This window comes from Protopterus annectens, chromosome 9.part0 (assembly GCF_019279795.1).
Source record: "Protopterus annectens isolate FY-2018-M chromosome 9.part0, PAN1.0, whole genome shotgun sequence".
Classification (NCBI taxonomy): domain Eukaryota; kingdom Metazoa; phylum Chordata; order Ceratodontiformes; family Protopteridae; genus Protopterus; species Protopterus annectens.
This window is the reverse complement of record NC_056743.1, coordinates 1707735749-1707759050: the sequence shown is the minus strand read 5'-3', so window position 1 is coordinate 1707759050 and position 23302 is coordinate 1707735749. Positions and strand designations below refer to the sequence as shown.

The window sequence follows — 23302 nt, the reverse complement described above, 5'->3', positions numbered from 1 at the left end:
AGGAACTTTGCATTCTTCTGGTATAGAGATGAGCCCTTTAGGGGATGACAGAGGGGTAAAGTTAGCACTGAACCTATCTGCCAGGATGTTGGCAATATCTGTTGGTTCTGTATATTTAGTGCTATTGTGCTGTAACTCAGAGCAGATCTGAGTGTTGCCATTGAGATTCTTGACATAGCTATAGAATGCTTTGTGGTTGTCTTTAGAGTCAGTGGCAATTTTGTTTTCATAACTAGCATTGGAGGATTTTATGAGGGATCTCAGCTTCTTAATGAAGCTGACCAGGGATTTTCTCCAATCATGGGATTTTACTCTTTTTTGCAACAGTTTCTTTCTTCTGTTGTAGAGTTTGTTTATGGCAGGGGACCACCAGATTGGCTTCCTTTTTTTGGAGGATAGCATCTTGGTTCTGTTAGGGATTGCACGATCCATGCACTCATGTAAGTGCTTATAAAGTGCATTTGTGTAGGATTCAGCAGTCATACCTCTATTGTCCGTCAGCATGGGTGTCGTGAAGTTTGCCACTTCTGTCTTAGGAAGTGTGAAGTTGGCTTTGGAGAAATTTTTTACTGTGGTTTCCCTAATGGGGGGTGGGGGAGGGATGTGGATGTCTAGGGTGATTAGCTTATGGTCGGATCTGACCAACGAGGAATTGACATCTGGTGTGGAGCACCGGTTGCCCATGTTGGTAATAACCAGGTCTAGGATATTGCTGCCCCTGGTGGGAGTGTGGATAAGTTGATCCATGGCATTGGAATTTATGAATTCAAGAAAACGTTGAGCACAAGAGTTGGTACATGAGTAGTTTTCCCAGTTAATGATAGGGTAGTTGAAATCGCCCATTATTAGGGTGTTAGGTTGTACCCTAATATTTTCCAATGTATTAAGAAATGAGGAGTGGGAATCCTGGGGCATGGTGGGGGATCTATAGCAAGCTACAATTTGGATTGCGGTCTTGCCCAGAGTTAGTTGCACTTGGATAATCTCGGATGCATTATGCTGAGCAACTAGCTTGGAGGTGTGGATATCCTTAATGAATATGGGCACGCCTCCGCCTTTAGTGTTTCGGTCCAGGTTAGGTGGCCGAAAGATGTAATTTTTCTATGGTATTTACAGTGTATATCATTCAAATGTACATTTCTAATCTATAGACTAAAACAGTAAAAACTGAGGGGATTTTTAAAAAAGCTAAACTAGTCATGCACTCCATTTTACATGGACTAGCACAAGAGGTCATCTTAAGACTAGCAATTTACAAAGTTTAAGTACTGACTTAACCTGTCAAAGCAGAAAAGTTATCAAAATAACAACAATGCTGTAAAAACGAGTGAGAACTTTTTCAGTACAGATACACACCATTTCCATACCCCTTAACTGTCCAGATTTTCAGCTCATATTTCTTGGTCTGTTCCTCATAAAATTTGAGGTTTTACGGCAAATCACTGATGAACTGAAGACTGAAGTCACTAAATAATGACATACATTTGAGTTTCAGACTTCAAATCCTTCAGAAAATGTATGTTAAAATAAACCTTGTTATTCTAGCAACTTTTTAAGTTTATAACAGCAATATTTAAAAATATGCCCCTATTTTTGGTCCCCCATTTTATTGGGTTTCCCCCAGATTTCTTGCACTAAGAGGTTGAGAGATGTCCTTTCCAGCTGAACATGTTGTGATATGAACAAATCCAAAATACTGGTGATGGCATTAGGAACGAAACAATAACCAAGCTTTATTTTCACCACTTTCGTCTTACTTCTTCAGAACTAAACACCAGGACTGAATGAAGTTATTAATATCAAATGTTTTTTGAAATATAGGAAATTGTATGTAAATAAATAATGTTTTTATAGGTTTAAGATTTTAAATTTTACTGTGGCACTTTAAATGGAAACTGGTTAATGGTGTGATGTAATGAAGTGTTAATGAGTATGTATATACAAGTATGGAGGTTTTTAAGTGCTGTTTTTTCTTCTGAAGAAGTCGTAAGAAAGAGGTGAAAATAAAGTATATGCTAAAGAAGTTTGGTTATTGTTTTGTTCCACATGCCATCACCAGTATTTTGGTTTTGTTTGTAGTTATTATACAGGCTGAAGTGTTCCTGTTTGTTGTGATATTTGAACAAAGCTGGTAGAGGTAAGTGCCCAGAATAACCTTGAGTTTTACAGCTGCAAATATGTGAACACTGTGGTTCCCAGAGACCATGATTTTTCTGTCTGCTGCAAGCAGCATATATACTTTGTGCAAAAAATTAAAAGTCAGATCTCAAGAAATGACAATATGGAGCAAAACCATGGCATGGTTTGAAGATAAGTTTTACTCTCCATCTGTAGACATCTCTGCTGACTGAGGGAGAAATAGATAACAGATATTTTAATCATTAAGAAACAGCTCGAGTTAAACAGCTTTGAACCAGAAGAACAGTACAAATAATAAAAACACAACTCTACTGAATTAATCAATTAAGAGTCAGAACAGGCAAATGACAATGACAATATAAACTGCACAGATATTAATACAGTCTAGATAAACTCATACTGCAGCTTGACCCAGTTTCATGTACTGCAGTGTTAAATACTACTCACACTTGATTATGCAATTAAACTGCCATGCAAAAATTCTAGGTTTAAAGCCAGTCAATAACTGAAATATTTATGTGATATGCTACAGTCTGCAAGCTAGTTTTTCAGATGCAATGCTTAGCAAATTTATTTTAGTAACAACACTTTCTCTAACCTCATTTACAGTCTGGTCATGACAGTCTTATCTGACAATATTCAAATTATGCAGCAATTTTCAACTTGCTACAACCTGGAAGTTCTGAAGTTAACACTGCAAGTTTGAGAAATCACTAAGTTCATATTTTTTCCTGAATGACATACCCTTGAACTATACTACTCATGACTTCTCTTTAGAAACAGTATGTTACCCCATAAATAAGATGAGGTATCAATTGACCATCCTTGCACTACAAGAAACATTCACCTGTAGTCACTATGTAAATAACAAAGAGATGAGGTGCCTGAATGACACTAGAAACTGGTGGCATAGTTAATGCCACCAACAAATGTTTAGTAGTTGAGACTGAGTCTTTCAAAAGCATGGTATACACCCTCCCCTTATGACGTATTAGCTGACTGGCTAGCAGTTTAGCTCAGATGATTAAGGCTATGACTTTCTAACAAAACTTCTTCATCGGGCAATCCTTAGCTTGACTCTCTTAGCCTGTGTCTGTGAACTGTGCAACACAGAACAAGTCACTTAAACTAGGCATTTTCAGGATGTCATTTAAAAAAAAGTTGACCTGGTTATTGATGTAATTAATGCAATAAAATGCTCTTAAAATCCTACTGTTCAAGGGCATTACAGTCTTTCACACAGATATTAAAAAAAAAAAAAAAACAGTTGCCATTTACTTCTATGACTTAGTTGTAGATACCTGCCCTGTCCCCCCACCAAAAAAAAAAGTACAATCTAAAACATGAAATGAAAAACAATTCTTACTGCTGGGGGACTCTGGTGGACATCACAGCAAGTTACGAGCTCATACAATGTAACTCCAAAGGACCATACGTCTGAAGAAAATGAAAACTTTCCTTCCTTAAGGCAATCAACAGCATACCTGTTAAATAAACATCAGTGAGAGTTAGTAACCTACATCAGACTACACAAAAAAAAACTCAAAATAAACAAAATCCCAGTTCAATCACAGTAGCATATATGAAGGAAGCTGGTAAAAAACGAATAAATGAATAAAGATACACAAAATAGCACAAGTCAGGAATGAAAGATACATGCACTAAGTGATGATGTCCACATTAAAGAAAAAAATAAAATGAAAGAGCTTCTATTTAGTCTGCAAACAAGAAATTAAAAGTCACCTGTGCCAACTAACATAAGCACAGTAAATACTCTAAACTTTCTCTGTACCATATTTTTATTTGTTTCATTAGAAAGTTTATAAAACAAAAGCAGACTGATGCAACATGCAGATGACATACTCCAGCCCATTAGCATAAGAGTGATGAGAAAAAACCCTGATTAAAACCTGGGTGACCTTTGCTGGACTAGTGGCATAGACACTGGAAGGGCTAAGCAGAGGAGGATTGGTTTGAGCTGCTGAAGTAGAGGCAGACAGGCCTGTCACAATTACAACACCTACTGGCTGGTGGACAATTACTCATAGAAGTGATAGTGCATGCTCCCACTGTTGAAGGCAGTTCCACTAAGGAAGATCTGTGGGAATACTCACTCCTCTCCCCAACAGACAGCCAGTGCAAGTCTGCAAGCATCCTACTGTGTTTTGTGTGTGTGTGTGTGTGTTGGGGGGGGGGGTTAAGGTGGGATGCTGCAGGGACCTCCATTGATCCACCACTTGGACTGCTAACACTTAACTCTTTCCTTCGAGGGAGGAAAGAAATGAGCTGATAATACTCCATGCCAGGAGCAAACGGGTTGTAAGTCTCTTGCCCGTGGAAGAAATAAAAAAATTCCACAGAGTGTGTAAAAAATTCACTAACACAGCCAATGTCACATCAGAAGCGCACCATACAAAACAAGTTAAGTTGCAGGCAGTTACCTTTTTGATCTGAAGTTGTTTTAGTCATCTAGGTTCAACCTGTAGGTTACTGGATTGGAGACTGGGCAATTCCAAAATACTTTAGCTCCCTGAGCTCTGCATCTTCGACCCATCATGCCTAGCACTAACAGACTAACCCCAGACCTTGTCTGCTGCCTTCCAGGACAGCAGGCTGATCCTGAGCTCCACTGGGGTTGTACTGTTTTTTTTTGTGATTTAGACTGGAGGTTTTCCCTGTTTTTCTTCTACCCTTTTTATAACATACACTAGCTGATATTTAGTGTGGACTGTTTTGTTGTGTTTAGGTAGTGTGATGGCTAGGATAAGCAAGAATGTATGATTTTAATGTCAGCAAATCTTTCCCACCTTGTGGTGTGTGGAGTGTTGCTTATTGTAGTTGTGACAGTTTCACTGTTTTAGTTAGGGTGTGTTTTTCTATTATTAAGGATATGAAGAAAGGGTTTACAAAGTGTGTGGTGCGTAGCCGTAAAATTCCCTCTCAAGACTCCCATGACTGGTGCATCTACTCTCTCATGCCCACACACCTGGAGGCTTAGTGTGTCATTTGTGATAGCTTTGGATCTAGGGCCGTTAATGAATGGAGGGTCAGGTTTGTCCTGAAAGGTCTTTGGCCAGCCAGAAAATTACGTTCCCTTTTCTCCAGCCAGCAAACACGAGGAGGGTGATCAGGGTCGGAAGAGTGGAACTAAGGACCACAGATCCTCTGGGGAGACTGTAAATGAGTTGCTCCCTCTTCATCTAGCCAGCCAGATCTGAACATTTCAAGGTCTTCATCCCCTCTGACCTTTATGGCGCCGCCTTCGGATCTGACACTTGAGAAACATTCTCCCATGGTTCTGACTGCTAGGAAGGCTCGTTCCGTGAAGATTATAGAGTCCCTAGTTCTTTTATTTGTTCAGGGGGGCCCCCTTGGGCAGAGTTAAGTCTCCTTTCAGCCCCTCTACTAACCGAGAGTTCTCTTTGGAGTCCTCTCCATCTCTGCCCTGGACCTGAGCTTCTCCGGTTTGGGCCTACTCCTCAGAGCCTTCTGCAAGCAGGCAGGCTTCCACTCCCCCCTCGGTAACCTCCACATCCTGGTCCATCCGACTTCGAGAGTTTAAGACTTGCTGAGTTTGAGCAGCTAATGAGGTCCTTTCTGCAAGTCCAGATGCAGTTAGGTCTAATCTGTTCAGCCTCAGGTCCCAAACCGAGGCTTCCACTTCATCAAATTTGCTTCCTCCCTTGGGCGAGACTGCTCTGGGGTTCCAGGAGCTGGTTCCCTTACCACAGGTGAGGTCAGATGCAATGCCTTGGTCAATTTTGGCTCCCACCCCTGCCTTGGTCTTCTCAACTCCAGATCTGTCTGAACAGAGTGGACTTCACAACTGACCCTTTGGGGTTGAGATTGCTGGGTCAGGTTCAGTGCTTCAAGTCTCGGAGTTGTCACTCCCTCTCAGCACTTTGGCTCTTGACAGCTCGGCTCTGGTCTTGGCATTGGGAATGACTCTGGAGTCTAGCTTATCCTTGAAGTCTTCTGATGTCAGAGGTGCTAGCTCTGGGAGGCCAGTTTCAGCCTCTGCCTTCAAAGTGCTAGAGAAGCTGTTCTCCCATCTGGAGATGAAGTGGTCTGCACCAACAAGCATCCCTCTCCCCCACTGTCATCTGTGCTTGTGGACTCGCATCAGCCTATTCTAGGACAGCCCACTCCAGCTAGCCTACAGACCTTCTGGCCTCTTCTGCTCCCCCACTTCCCCATATTCCCTGGATGGCAAGGTTTTGGCAAGAGGTGGTGCAAGAGGAAGCACCTAGACACCCCAGAGGAATCCCTTACTGAGGATAGTGACCTCGACGAGGCAGTGGTGTCACAAAAATCCCCCTTTGAGGACACCTCTTTTGGTTCCCTTATGGAGCTGCATTGCCATTGTGGGTATTGGACAGCCAAAGCCCCATCTCCAGATGACTCGGTGTTTCTGGAGGATTTTGGGGTAGGACCATCCACATCCTGGGTGGCTCCCACTGTAGATGCACTCAATTATTTGGTGTCCTGAAGGGAGTTCGTTACAGTGGAATCAATCCCCAAGAAGCCTGATAAAATCTTGGCCCACTGCAAGGGTAATCGACATTGCAGTAAGGGTCCAACCACTGATGCTAAGCAGCCATCAAAAATGATATCTCAGAATAGAGTTCATTGGTCCACCCTCCTAACAGGGAATCTAAGGCATTGAACTGGTTGGGGAAGTGCTCCTATGCATCAGCCACGTTTCCGCTGAGAGCTTTCAATTACATTGCCCACTTAATGAGACCTCAAAGAGACACTGTGACTGAGGTGTCAAAAGTGGTTAAGACACAACAGACTCCAGAGTTTCAAGAAAATGTAGAGACTCAGTTGCCCATGTTGCAGTCTACCGCTAATGTGTCCATGTGTATGCCTTCTAATGCAGCCAATGGCACGTTCTGGGCTATGGGCACCAGCACTGCCATGCATTGCCATGTTTGGAAGGACTGTGCAACTCTGAGGATTGCTTCAAGGTGTCTTTTGTAAATGATCCTACAATGGCTCATCACTCTGAGTCTAAACTTAAAAACACCTTCACTAGGAGCGAGCAGGATGGAAAGACACAGTTTGCCATCACAGTGCATTTTGCCAACCCCCCACCCCCTGAAACAGATCTTCTCAAGAAATCAGAGGCAGGGGGGTTGCCTCTTCTTTAGAAAAGCACAGCTGTCTTTTCAACATGGTCCTGTGGAAGCCTCCCCCATACAGAACATAACCAGAATGTACGCTACCTGCTTAGCAGAGGTGGTCCACAGAATCAGTTCTTCCACACAGCTTTCTCCAGGAGGCCCTTCCAGTGCCCCTGAAGGGTTGCCCAACTGTCTGGCTTTGGAGGCAGTCAGGTGTCATTTGCCTATACACCTGGAAGCTCAGGAGGCCATCACCTCAGACACATGGGTGTTAAGAATTGTATCCAGAGGCCACACGATTCCATTTTTATTTTCACAAAAGAGAATACCAAACACCTGCTGGGTGTATCACCCCATCACAGAAGGGAAGCAGCTTTCAAAATTCAAAAGCTGTTAAAAAACTGAGTCATCCAGGAGGTTATAAAAGACCAATGCAGATCTGGGGGTCTTATTACAGATTCTTTTTGGCTCCAAAGAAGAACAAGGACCTCCCACCAATCTTGGGTTTGAGCAAAATAAATTGCTCTGTGAAAAAGACCCAAGTTCCAGAAGGTCATGGTGCAGACCATTCTGTCTCTTTTCAAGAAGGGCAACTGGATGTGCTTGATCGACCTCAAGTATGCCTACCATCATATAAAGATAGCATGGTGGTCCAGCAGGTTTCTGTGCTTCTAGCCGGGAATCAGGCATTACCAATTCAGAGTGCAGGCTGTTCACCAAGTGCATGGCAGTCATGGTAGCCTGGCTCAGGCTGCAGGAGTTCCAGGTCTTCCTATACCTGAACAACTGGCATTTCACAGCCTCCACAAGGGCATCACTAGTCAGGGCCAGGGACTCCTTACTCCAACTTTGACATTCTGGGAATCACTGTAAACCATCATAAATCCAATCTTTAACCAGTGCAGACATTTGATTTCGTATGCTGTCAGTTGAACATGGTCTCTCAAATTGTACCTCCTTACTGTCTTACAGAAAACCTCTGGCATCTACCATTCTCAGACGTTTAGGTCACATGACCATGACAATCTGTTTAGTTTCCCTGGCAAGGTAACGCGCAAGGAGTCTGCAGTGGACACTGGCGACACAACAGTCTTTAATTGACTCATCCTATGGATTTTCCTATAATATTGACAAAGATCTGTCTGTATTTTTCCATAATATTGACACAAATCCGCCAGCGTCAAATCAAGTTGTGGTTGGAGTTTCCCCCTGGTGCTGGCCAAGAGACCTTTTTTATTCCTCCCTCGTAGTGTACAGACTCCCTTCCTGGTAGGCGGGCATTTAGAAAGGAGATCATCCATGGGACCTAGTCGATGACAGAGGCCAATCTTCACATATCTTGAAGACGATGGCAATCCTCCTCATGTTGCAGGCCTTTAAGGATTTTCACCCAAAGGGTGTGATCTCAGCATAGACAGACAACATGTCTGTTTTCTGGTATCTGAACAAACAGGGAGGAGCCCAATCATACCCCCATCTTTTTTTTTTTTTTAATAACATCTTTATTGAACTATCACCTGTGACACAGGCAAAAGTACAGTTGTGTACACTTACCATAAATGTAGATGTTTGAGTGTATTCACTGTTGCAGTCATCACACATGGGTTATCCTGCCAGGGGTAGTCCTCAGTCAGCCTGAATACCACAGGCTTAGTATTTCTGCGTCGGTTGCTGTCGCTCCAGATCTGACGTCAGGTCGTCAGTGGTACAAAATCAAGCAGCCAACGCCATTATATCAGTTTTTCTTGCCCCAAATAGGGAACTAGGTTATGGTGGAAGAACACCACTAGTAGAAAGTAAATACCAAAAATCCCTGTAAGGAGTGAGGAAGAGAGAGAAAGAGTGACAAGGGGGATGGAGGGTAGGAAACCAGGACTGCAACAGTGAATACACTCGAACATCTACATTTATGGTAAGTGTACACAACTGTACTATGTTCTTCATGTTTCACTGTTGCAGTCATCACACTTGGGTTGATTCCCAAGGTTGAAGAAAAGGGTGGAGGCAGTCAAGAAGACTTGGGGCTGGCTAGGATGCCCTGCAAGACTGTGGTTGCAACACCTGCCCTGGATTTGGAGAAGATAGGCAAGTGGTAATGCTTGGTGAAGGTATGAACAGAACTCTGTTGCAGCCTCCAGGATGTCCCTGGTAGGGACCCCTCTGAGAAAAGCTGCAGAGGTGGAAGTTGCCCTGGTAGAATGCGTTCTGACCCCCTTAGGGGGTGGTTTCCCATGGTATTTGTAGCAGAAATGGATACAGTGTGCTATCCATTTGGAGATTGTTTAGATATGGCCTTGCCCTCTGCCCCTGCTGCAAAGCTAACTAGCAATTGGTCAATTTTCCTAAAAGATTTAGGAATCAAAATGAAAAATTTGTAAATGTTTGGTTAATGGACATGGTCTTGAAAAATAATTTTTTATACTTTAATGGTGAATTTTTCCAGCAGATTCAAGGGGTAGCGGCTTGTGCCCCAACCTATGCCAAATGTTATGCTGGTTTTGTGGTCATTTTAAGTGTCTTTAATAAAATTGTTGGAATCAACTCGTTTGAGTCTCCGCTCCGTGTTTCAGCACTTTTCCTTGGAATTACAAGTTATATTTGGTGCAGTTCCACTATTTTTTTCATTTATTGGTGTTTTTTAGTGGAACGGAGATGGAGAAACAAACAGTTCCTGACCTAAGAGGGCAGGACGAGTTAGGTCAATCCCATAAGCTGATTGGGCAGCTTACAGAACTGATTGACTTACTAACTCCGCTCAGCCACTCGGTGGGGATTTACGGCAATTTAGCTAATCAACGTTCCCCAGGAACCGAAGGGTTTGCAGGACAGAAAGACTGTGGTAACACTAAGCAAAGGGAGCTTATTGGTGGTTCGATGGACGCCAGTGACCTAGTCGAAGTTAATGGGGGAACTTTTAATGCTGCATCCACACCAAGTATTTTCAAAACAATGGAAAGAGGAATTGAGTCTAAAAAATGTTCAAACATTGAACCAGGCCAGAAGTCACCTTTGGACATGCCAACTGTTTCAGGTACTGTGAAAAATGTTATTGTTAAAGAAACAAAGGACTGGCTACGGACTAAATATATTTTCAAATTAGATGGTAATGGTACTAAGCAACCAGTCATCAACGATTCATACCGTATAAAATTGGACAAACTAGCTAAATTGATGTATAAATACAGGACATTGAACATAGAAAATGAATATTTAAAAGAATGTATATCTAGGGAAATAGTCCCTAAGGGACTACGAGTTTGGAAGTTCTCTAACAATGTGGTTATTGGTTCTATTTTTCACAAGGAACTTACTTGAGGTTTTTAATAAGTGTGGACTAGATGTGTTGAGACTTATCATTAGAGAAAATGTAAGATGCCAAGAATTAATACAGAATGATATAGAAGAATTAGACCAGTGCATTAAAGACGATTTAATTTTTACTATTCAAGAAGAGAAAATTAAGTATTTTAATATTAGAAAAGACATTGACAATAAATGTGAGGATTTGGTGAACAGAAAATTGAAGAAATTAGAAAGAGATATTAAGGAATATGATAGTAACACTAGTTATCCCAAACCCTCACATGGACATTATAAACAAATTAATGAAAATAAGCAGAGTTGTGAAACAGCTAACCCAGAGAATGGTGGAAGTGAAGGTTATTACCAGGAAGAAGGAGACCAAGATTATGATCAAGCCTTTCCGCCTCTGCGGAGATTAGAAAGGCTAATGAATAAACAGGGTCCCCAACAGCCAAATTTTCAATGGGGGGGGGAAGGGGGAGATTTTAAGAGATACCCACCTCACCACAAGGTACAGTAATGAGATCGTAGTTGATGGAATTAAGAATACATATAACAACTTTTCCATTTACAACTTTAGTAACATGGATATAGAGAAAGAGCACTTTGAATTATTTTCAAAGGGTTTGAAATTTATCCCATATAAAAAGGGAGATGTAACTAAAACCTTACTTGCTGTTAAAATGTTCCTAAGGAAAGTCACCTTAAGTATCATGTTCCCTATGGATAAAATCAACAAAAACTTGGAATTAAAACGTAAAACTACCTATAACCTGCCTTTACACCCCCAGTTAAAAAACTTGGAAAAAGTTATGGAGAAAGAGGTGAGGAAAGAACAAGTTAATATTAAATATAAGGTTAATATGAGTAAAAAAGAAAAAGAATGTTTGTATGAAATGAAGAAAAACCTTAACATCAGGCTGATGAAACCAGATAAAGGGGGTGGGGTAGTAATAATGGATAATATTCAATACGAAAGCAAGATGAACATGATACTGTGGGATGACTTGAGATACTCTAGTGTTTCAAAAAATGAGGTTAATGTAGCCTATAATAAAATTGACACAGGACTATGGGACATGTTACAAGACGAACTTATACATTACAACACATACATGTATTTAAAAATGGATAAACAAAGAATTCCTTCAATATTTGGTATCCCAAAAACACATAAATGTGAAAGTGACCCACCTTTAAGACCCATTGTATCTGCAGAAGGATCAAAAACTCATTCGTTAGCCAAATATGTAGATATAAAATTTAAAAGTTTATGGGTAGGAAGAAATTTTACATTAAAGGATTCCTGGGATCTCCTGAAAGAAATTTCCAATGATTTATACCATGACAACTTATTATTCATAACTACAGACATCACAGATTTATTTTCCTCCATACCCTATAATAATGGAATGGAAATGTTTGAGGAAATAGTCTATGAAGACCAGGGATTAACGCAAAATGAAAAACTAGTAAATGTTTGGTTAATGGACATGGTCTTAAAAAATAATTTTTCATACTTTAATGGTAAATTTTTCCAGCAGATTCAAGGGGTAGCCATGGGAGCGGCTTGTGCCCCAACCTATGCCAAATGTTATGCTGGTTTTGTGGTCGTTTTAAGTGGCTTTAATAAAATTGTTGGAATCAACTCGTATGAGTCTCCACTCCGTGTTTCAGCACTTTTCCTTGGAACTAAAAGATTTAGTCCTATATCTGTTGTCTGGTATCTGAACAAACAGGGAGGAGCCCAATCATACCCCCATCTTTTTTTTTTGTTTTTAATAACATCTTTATTGAACTATCACCTGTGACACAGGCAAAGGTACAGTTGTGTACACTTACCATAAATGTAGATGTTTGAGTGTATTCACTGTTGCAGTCATCACTCATGGGTTATCCTGCCAGGGGTAGCCCTCAGTTATCCCAAATACCACAGGCTTAGTATTTTTGCGTCGGTTGCTGTCGCTCCAGGACTGATGTCAGGTCGTCAGTGGTATAAAATCAAGCAGCCAACGCCATTATATCAGTTTTTCTTGCCCCAAATGTCAAGATCCCCCAAATAGGGAACTAGGCTATGGTGGAAGAACACCACTAGTAGAAAGTAAATACCAAAAATCCCTGTAAGGTGTGAGGAAGAGAGAGAAAGAGAGACAAGGGGGATGGAGGGTGGGAAACCAGGACTGCAACAGTGAATACACTCGAACATCTACATTTATGGTAAGTGTACACAACTGTACTATGTTCTTCGTGTTTCACTGTTGCAGTCATCACACTTGGGTTGATTCCCAAAGTTGAAGAAAAGGGTGGAGGCAGTCAAGAAGACTTAGGGGTGGCTAGGATGCCCTGCAAGACTGCGGTTGCAATGCCTGCCCTGGATATGGAGAAGATAGGCAAGTGGTAATGCTTGGTGAAGGTATGAACAGAACTCTGTGTTGCAGCCTCCATGATGTCCCCGGTAGGGACCTCTCTGAGAAAAGCTGCAGAGGTGGAGGTTGCCCTGGTGGAATGCGTTCTGACCCCCTTAGGGGGTGGTTTCCCGTGGTATTTGTATCAGAAATGGATACAGTGTGCTATCCATTTGGAGATTGTTTGGATATAGCCTTGCCCTCTGCCCCTGCTGCAAAGCTGACAAGCAATTGGTCAATTTTCTTAAAAGATTTAGTCCTATCCAGGTAGAATCTCAGTTGTCTGTGCACATCTAGAGAATGCAGAATCCTTTCCTCCTTGTTTTGATGGTTAGGGAAAATGGTGGGCAAATGAACAGATTGGTTGAGAGCCACACTGGACACCACTTTAGGCATGAAAGTTGAGTTAGTCCTGAGGAAGACCCTGTCAGCATGAAAAATGATGAAGGGCTCTACAGACATGAGTGCTTGTAGCTCTGAAACTCTTCTAGCTGAAGTGATGGTCAGGAGCAAGGCTGTTTTCCAAGAGAGGAATTTTAACTCTGCTGAAGCTGCAGACTCAAAGGTGGCTAGTGTGAACTTTTCCAACACAAAGGTAAGGTCTCAAGCTGGGGTAAGAGTTCTTCTGGGTGGCCTTAAATTGTTAGCTCCTCTTAGGAACTGTTTGATGAGAGGGTGAGAAAAGAGAGGTGGCACTGTGGGGTAAGGAGTAGAGATGGCAGAGGCATGAATTTTAATAGAAGAGAAGGATAGGCCCCTGTGAAGTACGTCTGCTAGGTAATCCAGGATGAGAGGTAGGGAGGGCTGTGGTCTTTCAGCTCCTTTAGCCTGGATCCAGGTGCAATACCTTTTCCACTTGTCAGCATAGGATTTTCTAGTGTTGGGGCATCTGGCCTTACATACAACATTCAGGACTTCATGCTTAGGCTGGCAACTGGAGGAGAGGTCAGGGAATAAGCCAGGTTGCCAGATTCAGGGTCTGCAATTGTGGATGCATGAATTCTCCATTCTGCTGGGTCAAGAGGTTGGGATCTGAGGTAGGTACCATGGAGGCAGGGGTGACCGACTGTGCAGCAGTGGGTACCAGTGCTGGCGTGGCCAGTCTGGGACAATCAAGATTGCTCTTGGTTTTTCCTCCCTTGTAAGTAGAGATAGAGGGGGAAATGCATAGATCGAGAGGTTTACCCATTGGAGGGATAGGGCATCCACTTTCCAGGCCTTGCTGTGAGGTTCCCTAGTGCAGAATTTGCTGAGCTGGTGAATGAAGTGGGAGGCAATGAGGTCCACCTTCGGGGTGCCCCATTTCTGGGTTACTAGGTTGAAGGTGCTGTGGTCTAGCTGCCACTCGTGTGGGTCTAGGAGGTTTCTGCTTAAGTTGTCTGCCAGAGAGTTTTGGGAGCCTGGCAGGAATTGTGCTAGCAGGTGAATTTGCAAGGCTGAAGCCGTGTGCCAAAAGGTCATGGCTAGGCTGCAGAGGGGATAGGAGTGAGTTCCTCCCTGCTTGTTGATGTACCACATCACTGTGGTGTTGTCTGTTTTGATCAGTAGAGGTCTGAAAGCTGTCACAGCGTGTTGAACAGCTAGCATCTATTTTTGGTTGATGTGCAGACGTATTTGATTTGGGCTCCAATGGCCCTGAATGCACCTGCCGTCCAGGTGTGCACCCCAGGCATAATCTGATGGGTCTGTGGTTAGGTCTGGGCAGTGCTGAGTTGTGAAAAGAGAAGGACCTTGTTGTGGTTGCATGCTGCTGCCCACCAAAGAAAATCTTTCCTTAGACAAGGTATCATAGGTCTGATAGTTTCCAGGTCCTGAGAGTGTTGACATCAAAGGCTTTTTAAGTACCACTGAAGTTTCCCCATATGCAGTCTGGCATATGGAATGAGTAGAATGCAGGATGCTATGAACCCTAGAGCTTTCAGGATTTTCCTTGGGGATAACTGGGTTCTGGTGGCTAATTGAGAAAAGTAGCCTGTCAGACAGGCTTGTTTTTCTGGAGTAAGGAATGTCACCTGGGATGCTGTGTCCAGGCTTGCGCCCAGAAATACAATTTTTGAGTGGGGACTAGTTTGGATTTCTTTTCGTTTATAGTATACCCCCAGGGAGGTCAGTAGGTCCTTTACAAAGGTCAGTGTAACAGCTTTTCCTGACTGTCTGCCTGAATCAGGCAGTCGTCTAAGTAGGGGTAAATTTGAATATTCCTTTGTCTGCAAAAAGGAATGGTTGGAGCCAGGCATTTTGTGAAAACTCTGGGAGCAGTGGATAAGCCAAAGGGAAAGTGCAGAGAACTGAAAGTGCATAGATCCTGCCCTGAAACACAGACATTTCCTGCAAGAATCCATCCCTGATTGGGATGTGTAGATAGGCCTCTTTTAGGTCTAGGGTGGCTAACCAAGCATCCTTGGATAGCATAGGAAGAAGTTGCTGGAGGATGAGCATTTTGAATTTTGGTATCACCAGGAAGGTCTTTAGAATTGATAGATCGAGGATTGGGCACCAGGTGCCCTCTTTTCTAGGTACCAGGAAAAGCCTGGAATAGAAACCTTGGCCTATCTGGTCTGCAGGAACAGGCTGTATTGCCCTCATGGAGAGCAGGGAATGGACTTGGTTTTGTGCCTCTTTCTCACTGGTTTGGAGGAAGATCTGGGAACTCTTTTGAGGTTGGCAGAGTGTGGAAATAAAATTTGTATCCCTGGGACACTATGTTGAGGACCCATCGGTTGCTGGTGATGGGAAGCCCAGTTTTTCACATGGGCAGAGGTAAGGGGTGGAGTTGTAAAGTCACTGTGAGTTCTTTCCATACGGGGATGGCTTAGCACTCCCTGTTTTTGAAGTGGAGGAACTCCATTGCTAAGATCTCTGCATTCCCTGGGACTGCTGTCTCAGGGTCTACTTCCCCTCGGTCTTGTCTGAGCTGGCCTTGAGGGGGCCAGAAAGGACCAATGCGTGGATGGGTAATGCCTACTGAACCTCGGATGCTGGACCTGCAAGAAGTCTAACTGTCTGCATAGATTTAGCTTTTTCTTCCATCTTTTTTAAGACCTCTTCTGCCTTGGTGCCAAGCAAATTGTCTTTGTTCAATGGTGCGTCCAATAGTTTTGATTTGACATGGTCTGGCAAGGTCTGTTCCTTAAGCCAAGCATGCCATCTAAGTACAGAACCTGTGACTGCTGTCCTACCGGATGCTTCTAGGGCGTCAAAGCCATATTGCAAGATGTGTTTAGTAACTTGGCTTGCAGAATGCATAAGCTCCTGTAATTCTTTATTTTCTGCACAAGCCGGAACGGTAGATATTTTTTCTTGAAGGAGTTTCATTGTATGTTGCTAGTATTTCAGCATGTGGAACTGACAATTTAGTGCTCTAATGGCAAGAGTTGCAGAGGTGTATACTTTTTTACTCCCATCTGTCTAAAGCTCAAGAATCCCTGTCCGAGGGGGTGGGATTCTTAGCTGTGGTTTATTTTACTCCTTTGGGTCTTTAGGAGATGACCTGTGGGTCAGCAGTAGGGTTTTTGAAAATAAATTTGTACGAGTCAGGGACTCTGTAATACTTGTCAGGTTTCCTAGGAGCAGGTGGGAGGGTGTCACGAGTTAAATTGGATTCCATAAAGACATCATCCACAACATCCAGGACAGGAGGAATGGCTAAAGGTCTGTGCTGTGGTAAATCTAAGAATTCCCAAGTCTCTTTTTGGACTGAAGATAATCCTGACATTCCCACTGGAAATGCTCCCTTAAAGTATGTAGGGTTTCACCAAATGAAAAATCCTCTGGACGAGAGGCAGAAGGAATGGATTCCTCTGCATCTGAATCCTCATAAGCAGACAAGGGTTGCATGTCTTCATATTCAGAAACCTCAGAGTCATCGAACTCCTGGGTCAGATAAAACTGCTGGGACACGTCTCTTTTTCTTTTGGAAGGGGTAGGCTGGCTTCCCCTAATAAGCTAGATAAGGTCTTCCGACATTTTAAGCATTTGAGATTCAGGCATGGAAGCAGGTGCTTAAGCTTGGGTCGTCGTTTTTTTAGGTGTAGTTTGTACCCTAGGCCTTAGAAACTCTGTAGTTTTAGAAAGAACTGAAGACGCTAAAGAAGTCGTCGGTTTGTGTCGAACATCGGTAGTCCGAAGAACTTCTTCGGAAGCCAGTGCCTGCTCAGCAACTCTTGACCCATCCAAGGTAGAGACATCTGCAGGATCCTTAGTCAAAGAAGAGTCTCGCGGTATACTGGACTCTGAACGGGTCTCGGTAGCGGCCTGCGAATCCAAATTAGTGGGCATCAGGGCTTGCGAAAGCACCTCACTGAGGACCGGCGAACTGACGACTAGCTTAATGGAAGCATTGTCGGTAGTTTTGGACCTGTGCAGTCTGTCTCTGTCTTTAGCCTTACGTTTTTTCGAAAGATCGGTAGTTGGACGGCTTAGCAAAGCCATTTCTGAATATGGAGATCTAGAGCGAAAATATTTAGCTACAATAAGGGCCTGATGATGTATAGTTCTGGCGCTGAACAAAGCACAAAACCAACAGCGAGGAACATCGTGGTCTGGGCCTAAACCAGTGATGCAGTAAGAATAGAAATCTCGGTGTGGTATTTGCTTTCCACAGGCGAGACAATTGTTAACTTTTTCTGACATTGGTTAGAGCAAGATAAAAGGTTCCCCAACAGGGTACTTAGCTTTAGAAGACTTCAACTTCAATTCAGAAATGAAAACTCAGGCAGCGGCCGACCAGCACTCATACGCACTGTTTCTGCTTCGGGCTCCTCTGCAAGAAAGACTGATGTAATGGCATCAGCTGCCTGATTTTATACCACTGATGACCTGACATCAGTCCTAGAGCGACAGCAACCGATGCAGAAATACTAAGCCTCAAGTATTCAGGCCGACTGAGGGCTACCCCTGGCAGAATAATCCAAGTGTGATGACTGCAACAGTGAAACATGAAGAACATCTTACATTTATATGAAACTAATCAAACCATATTACCAAGTTCACATTTACAAATGTTATACAACACATATATTGTTGTATATCATACAGTCAAAAAATATTACATAAACTGTTTAATTCCTGCCTTCTCTTAAACCTAATTCCTTCTCCAAAACATTTTTCTGTATGCACTGTTCCCATAATTTTCATCTTTTTCTATGTAATTTACTCCTACTTTTTTCTAAAGATCCCACTTCCCGTTCTTTAATTTCTTGTTACAATATTCATTACTTCAAGTACTGATAGATGGTTTAGATTCTGATTTCCATTTTCTAGTAACTGCTTTTTTGGTAGCCATTAAAATTAAATTTAGCAAGGCCTTATTATGTCAAGGCAGTTCAGATCCTGTGTCCCAGCTCAAAAAAATAAATAATTTCCCTAGTTACACTCATTTGCTCATCCAGAACTCCTGACAGAGTAGTCTGTAGAGAATTTTTAAAAGGTCTGCCAGCTCATTACACTGAAGAGAACATATGCTCCCATGTACTTCCTTCTTCTCCATTACAACTCCAACATTTGTTATCTACCTGAGGAAATATTCTTTGGAGTCTGCTTGGGGTATAAAAGTATCTATGCAAACACTTCCAGGCAAAAACTCTAAATCTTCCTGATTTTTATTGCATTTGATCATATTCTCTTTGTTGGGAGGCCATGAGTGTCTGGCAATTAATGATTTCTGGTAGCAGTGCACATCCTGGTAAAGTAAAAAAACAGTGGACAGTCTGAGCAGGAACATTCTTCTTCCTCACGAGTGGTTCCTAAATCGAAGGGTTGCTGCTCGACTTTTTCAGTGCTGGGACACTCCACATTGCAATCTGATTGCCACCCTATCCAACTTCAAGTGCACCAGTTACTATGCCTTAGTTCCCTCATAGAGACAGTCACCCAAGGATGCTCTTCCATATGTTTGGCTCATGGATCACCAGTATGCATATCCTTTGACTCTGTTAATAATAAAGTTTCTCTATAAGACTGTCTACTTCAGAGCAACTGTAATCCTCACTGCTCCCTTCTGGCCCCAACAGTTCTGGTTCTCCTTCCTATGGTGTATTCTGCAGTACCCTCTTCTCCTTGGTTCCAGATCCCATTACAGATCTGAATTCTCATCTGTCTGGCTTGGACATGCCTGAACTTTGGACATTCAACCACATGGTTCCTCCAATTCCCTTGATGGCCAAGCTTTCAGACACAGTGGTCCATATTTTGTCCTCCTCTCAGAAGCTATCTACTCGGAGATTTTACATTAGCAAGTGGAGATGCTTTGTCTTTTGGGTTTATTCTTAGGGTCTAGACCCCTTTTCATCATCGTTAGAGGCTAGCATTGACTTTCATGTTAACTCATTTCATTCAGGATCTAGTTATACCACTATTAAGATATAATTTGTAGAGATTTATAATATGACAATAATACACCAATAGCGGGGATTTAAAGGTTACAAAGGCTTTTCTCAATGTAGCTTTTTTATTGTGGCCTCCTGTCTAGGGCTTTCTTCCTCCATGGGAGCTGCCTTTTATGGTTCAAGTTCTTGCTGGATCTCCTTCTGAACTATCAGCAATGGTTTCCTTAAAAGAGTTGTCTTGGAAGACTCTGTTCTTGGTGGCTGTTACTTTGGCCAGGTGTGTTTCAGAACTGCAGGATTTACACTCGGTACCTTCATATATTGTCTTTCATAAAAACAGGTTGTCTGTCAGAATGGCTCATGTTTTTTGCCTAAGGTGGCTACACAGAACAATTTAAACCAGCCCATTCACTTACCAGTGTTTTTCTCTGAGTTTTCAAGTAAAGGAGAATATCTGCCTCATTGTTCTGATGTTCATAAGCAATTGAGATTTTATATGGATAGGACCAAGTCCTTCAGAAAGTCCAAACAGATATTTGACTCTTTCTGTAAAGCCCAGTTGGGAAAGCCAGTACCTAAGTCGATTATATCCAAGTGGTTCTCTGACTGCATTTCATTTGTATACAATCTGAAAGGGAAGGGTTTGCCTTGGAAACTGAAGGGTCATTCTGCTAGAGCTATGGTTACCTCTACAGCCTTCTTCTCAAGATTAGCTGCGGATAACATTTGTGCTGCTGCCACATAAGTGGATCTTCATACCTTTGTGTCCCACTATAAGTTGGATAGTCAGTCAAAGTCTAGAACCTCTTCTGGTTCCAATAAATTGTGGAATGTACTTTCCTCTGGCTCCCCTTGAGTGTAGCATGGCTGGAGACACTGTTCCATTGGTTGAACCCAAAGGGAAAAGACAACATCAGATATGAAAATTAAGTACTTAGCATAATAACAGATCTGTGTTGTCTCTTTCTGTTCAGTTCAACCATCTCGTCCAGATGCCCCCCCTCATATTACGTTCTTTCAATCCTTTGTTCGACAAAGTCATGGAAGCTGCTGTTTTCTTCCTTTTGTTTGGCAGTCCTTGCTGTCAGGTTGTTGGGTTCAACAGTGGAATGGTTTTGGAGAGGAGCAAACTTGATCTGAGGCTGGTCTGTCAGTGCTACGCATTACAGGCAGAGGAGGCAGAGATCAGGGAGCTTGTCTCTTTTGGAAATGGCTGATCTCAGATCAGAGTCAGATCAGATAACCCACAAGTTGAACTGGATGGAAAGAGATAACACAGACCTGTCATTATAGCAACTACATAACTTTCATGTACATGGCCTTGGTGCCCATCCTGGACTATGTACAGAGGGGACACCTGCTAACTGTAGAATACAGATGACAAGACTACTGTCATGTCAGGAGACTTAACACATAGAGAAAATGTGACCTAAACTCTGTAACTCTACACTGCAAACTGAATTCTCTGGAAACTCTATGTACCAGATGACATGCTAAACACTGCAGCTAGCTTACTAGCATTTAAAGGTAATGTAGCATATCCACCATCCCTCATTTTCCTATATGTATCCATCTTCTTGCAACAGGACTGTCTGTGACACTTATGGTTACTCATTCTTTTTAAGTCTTCAGTTTAGACAAATGCTTTGTACAAATGCCTATGATTTCCTCTATGCAACTAAATGTCTTCGCTAGAAACCACACAAGATCATGGTTAACCTGCTTTGCCTACTACTACAGCTTCAGAATGCAGATCTTCCTTGACTTTTATATTTGTACACTGACCTGTAAGCCTGATAGTCTTTTGCAGTTTCTGTCAAAGTATACCTTCCTTGGATGATTTATTAAACAGAGTCCCCATCTACTTGAGCTGGTGTAACTTAGGTGGGTGTAAAAGATCCCATGGCACTTATCAGAAAGAGTTACCCAGTGTCCTGGCCAAGTTTCCCCAAGTCAGTATGAATATCACCTTGAGTTTCCCATTACTGGCTATACTGATTTCTTTCCAGTTTTCTTTAGTTGATTCTTTTTTTAACACATTTAATAAAATATAATTTAAGACATAAGCACGCACACATTAATACAAAAGAAAAACCATATTAACATTTGTTCCATTTACACTTATTATACATTACATAGTTTCTTCTTTATAACAAATGTCTTTCAGTTTAGCACTGCATAAATCACCCAGCTTCTGCCTTCCTGTAAAGCTCATTCTTCTGAACATTATTCTGCATGTACTGTTCCCACAAATTCCATTTATTCCTGTCATTTGCTCTTTATCTGTTCTAAAGATCCCACTTCCAGTTCTTTTATTTCTTTTACAATATTCAATACTTCAAATAGAATTGTTTTTGGTAGCCAACAGAATTAAACTTAATAAGGTCTTACTATGGCTGTGCAATTGAGCTCTAGTGTCCTAGCTCAAAATAATAATTTTATTAGTTGCCATTTCCTCCCCAATAATTCCGAGAGTATTTTGTTGGGATTTTTTTAAAATTGCCAACCTATTACACTCCAAAAACATGTTCCAGTTACCTCTTTCTTACCCATCACATCTCCAACTGTTGGTATCTACCTGAGGAAAAATTCTTTGATGTCTGCTTGGGGTATAAAAATATATATGCAAACACTTCCAAGCAAAAATCTTAAACTTCTTGACTTTGTTGCATAATTGGGAGCCATACATATGTCATCCCATTGTTGCCTTGTAAATCGTTTTTCCAGTCTCTTTTCCCAATATTTACTAATCTCTTCTGAATGATACTTACAGTTGTCATACAATATTATTTATGCCCTACTAATTAACTCTTTAACAGCAGCTTCTGTTCTAGATTCAACTAAAAACATTTAGAACAGGTCTTTCACGTATGACTCCTTTTTTTTGCCTACTCTCTGATAATCAATCCCTAACAGGGAAAGCAGTCTATAACCTGTAGTCCAAACTTCTTCTTGGCCTTATCTCACTCTATTACCTTTTCCCTGTCTAGTTGTTTGCCCCCAGTGCCTTGGTTCCTTTGCCAGCTTTCTCCATTAAATTCCAGTTCCTTCTTGCAAATTATCTGTAACCCTACTTGCAGTCATCCCTACTAGCAAATTTTCCTTTCTCCATTCATGTACTGGCCAAGTTCTTAGAATACTTTCTGCAACTTTATGAATATAATATTCTATACGGTGGTCATGATTTACCACCATCACTTTCAGCTTTGAATGCATATGTTTACGAGCCTTAAATGTATAGTTCTAAAATATCCCATCAAATCATTTAATGCTAAATCACCTAGTTCTAGTGGAAGGATCAACTTACTCACTTAACTCTTACCCTATTTCCCTCCAAGACAAATTCTTCAACTTTTTATTAATTACTGACCAAAACATCTCCTCTTATTGATAAAAATATGGCTGACCTATACATAAAACTAAATTGACTAAAAACATTTTAACTGCTTATACCTTAGTATCTATTTCCATAGACAAGAGCTGCCAGTTTCTCAGTTTTTGTATTGTCTTTTTAGCCTCTTCCCACATATCCGTGCATAACAGCAGCCTTTTTAATCCATACTCCTAAATACTTCTTATCATGTCCTCATAAATACGGGTAATGGTAAACCATAATACATAATTATCTTCATTAATTTTAAATCCCGAAAGACCTGAAACAGTCTCAAAATGCTCTACAACACCAATATTTCATTTTCTGGACTTATGAAGCACAAAATATCACCTGCAAATAAAGCCACCTTTTCTTGATTACCATACCAATTATGCCCTTGAATTTCTGAGGCCCTTATTTTCTTTGCCAATGGCTCTAAATGTAAAGCAAGTAAAAAAGGCGAACCAGGACATCGGCATCCCTGCCTGGTTCCTCTGTTCAAATACAACTTATCTGAGAGAAACCTCCCACTTTAACTCTTGCCTCCTATATCCGTTGTTGTTGTGTCTTTCGGCTTTTCCCGGTTAGGGGTCGCCACAGCGGAACTCCGGTCCGCTAATGATTGGCAGT

The 23302-nt window shown here is 41.8% G+C and overlaps 1 protein-coding gene across 2 annotated transcripts in view; it reads right to left on the bottom strand.

Annotated features, from left to right (window-relative positions):
• The window catches only part of TYK2 (tyrosine kinase 2), a 2798586-nt gene that overhangs the window by 33451 nt on the left and 2741833 nt on the right, over positions 1-23302 (bottom strand). For both annotated transcript variants that reach the window (XM_044084572.1, XM_044084573.1), the window contains one exon: positions 3506-3623. In XM_044084572.1, the coding sequence (XP_043940507.1) occupies positions 3506-3623 (118 nt within the window). The remainder of the gene's footprint in view (positions 1-3505; positions 3624-23302) is intronic.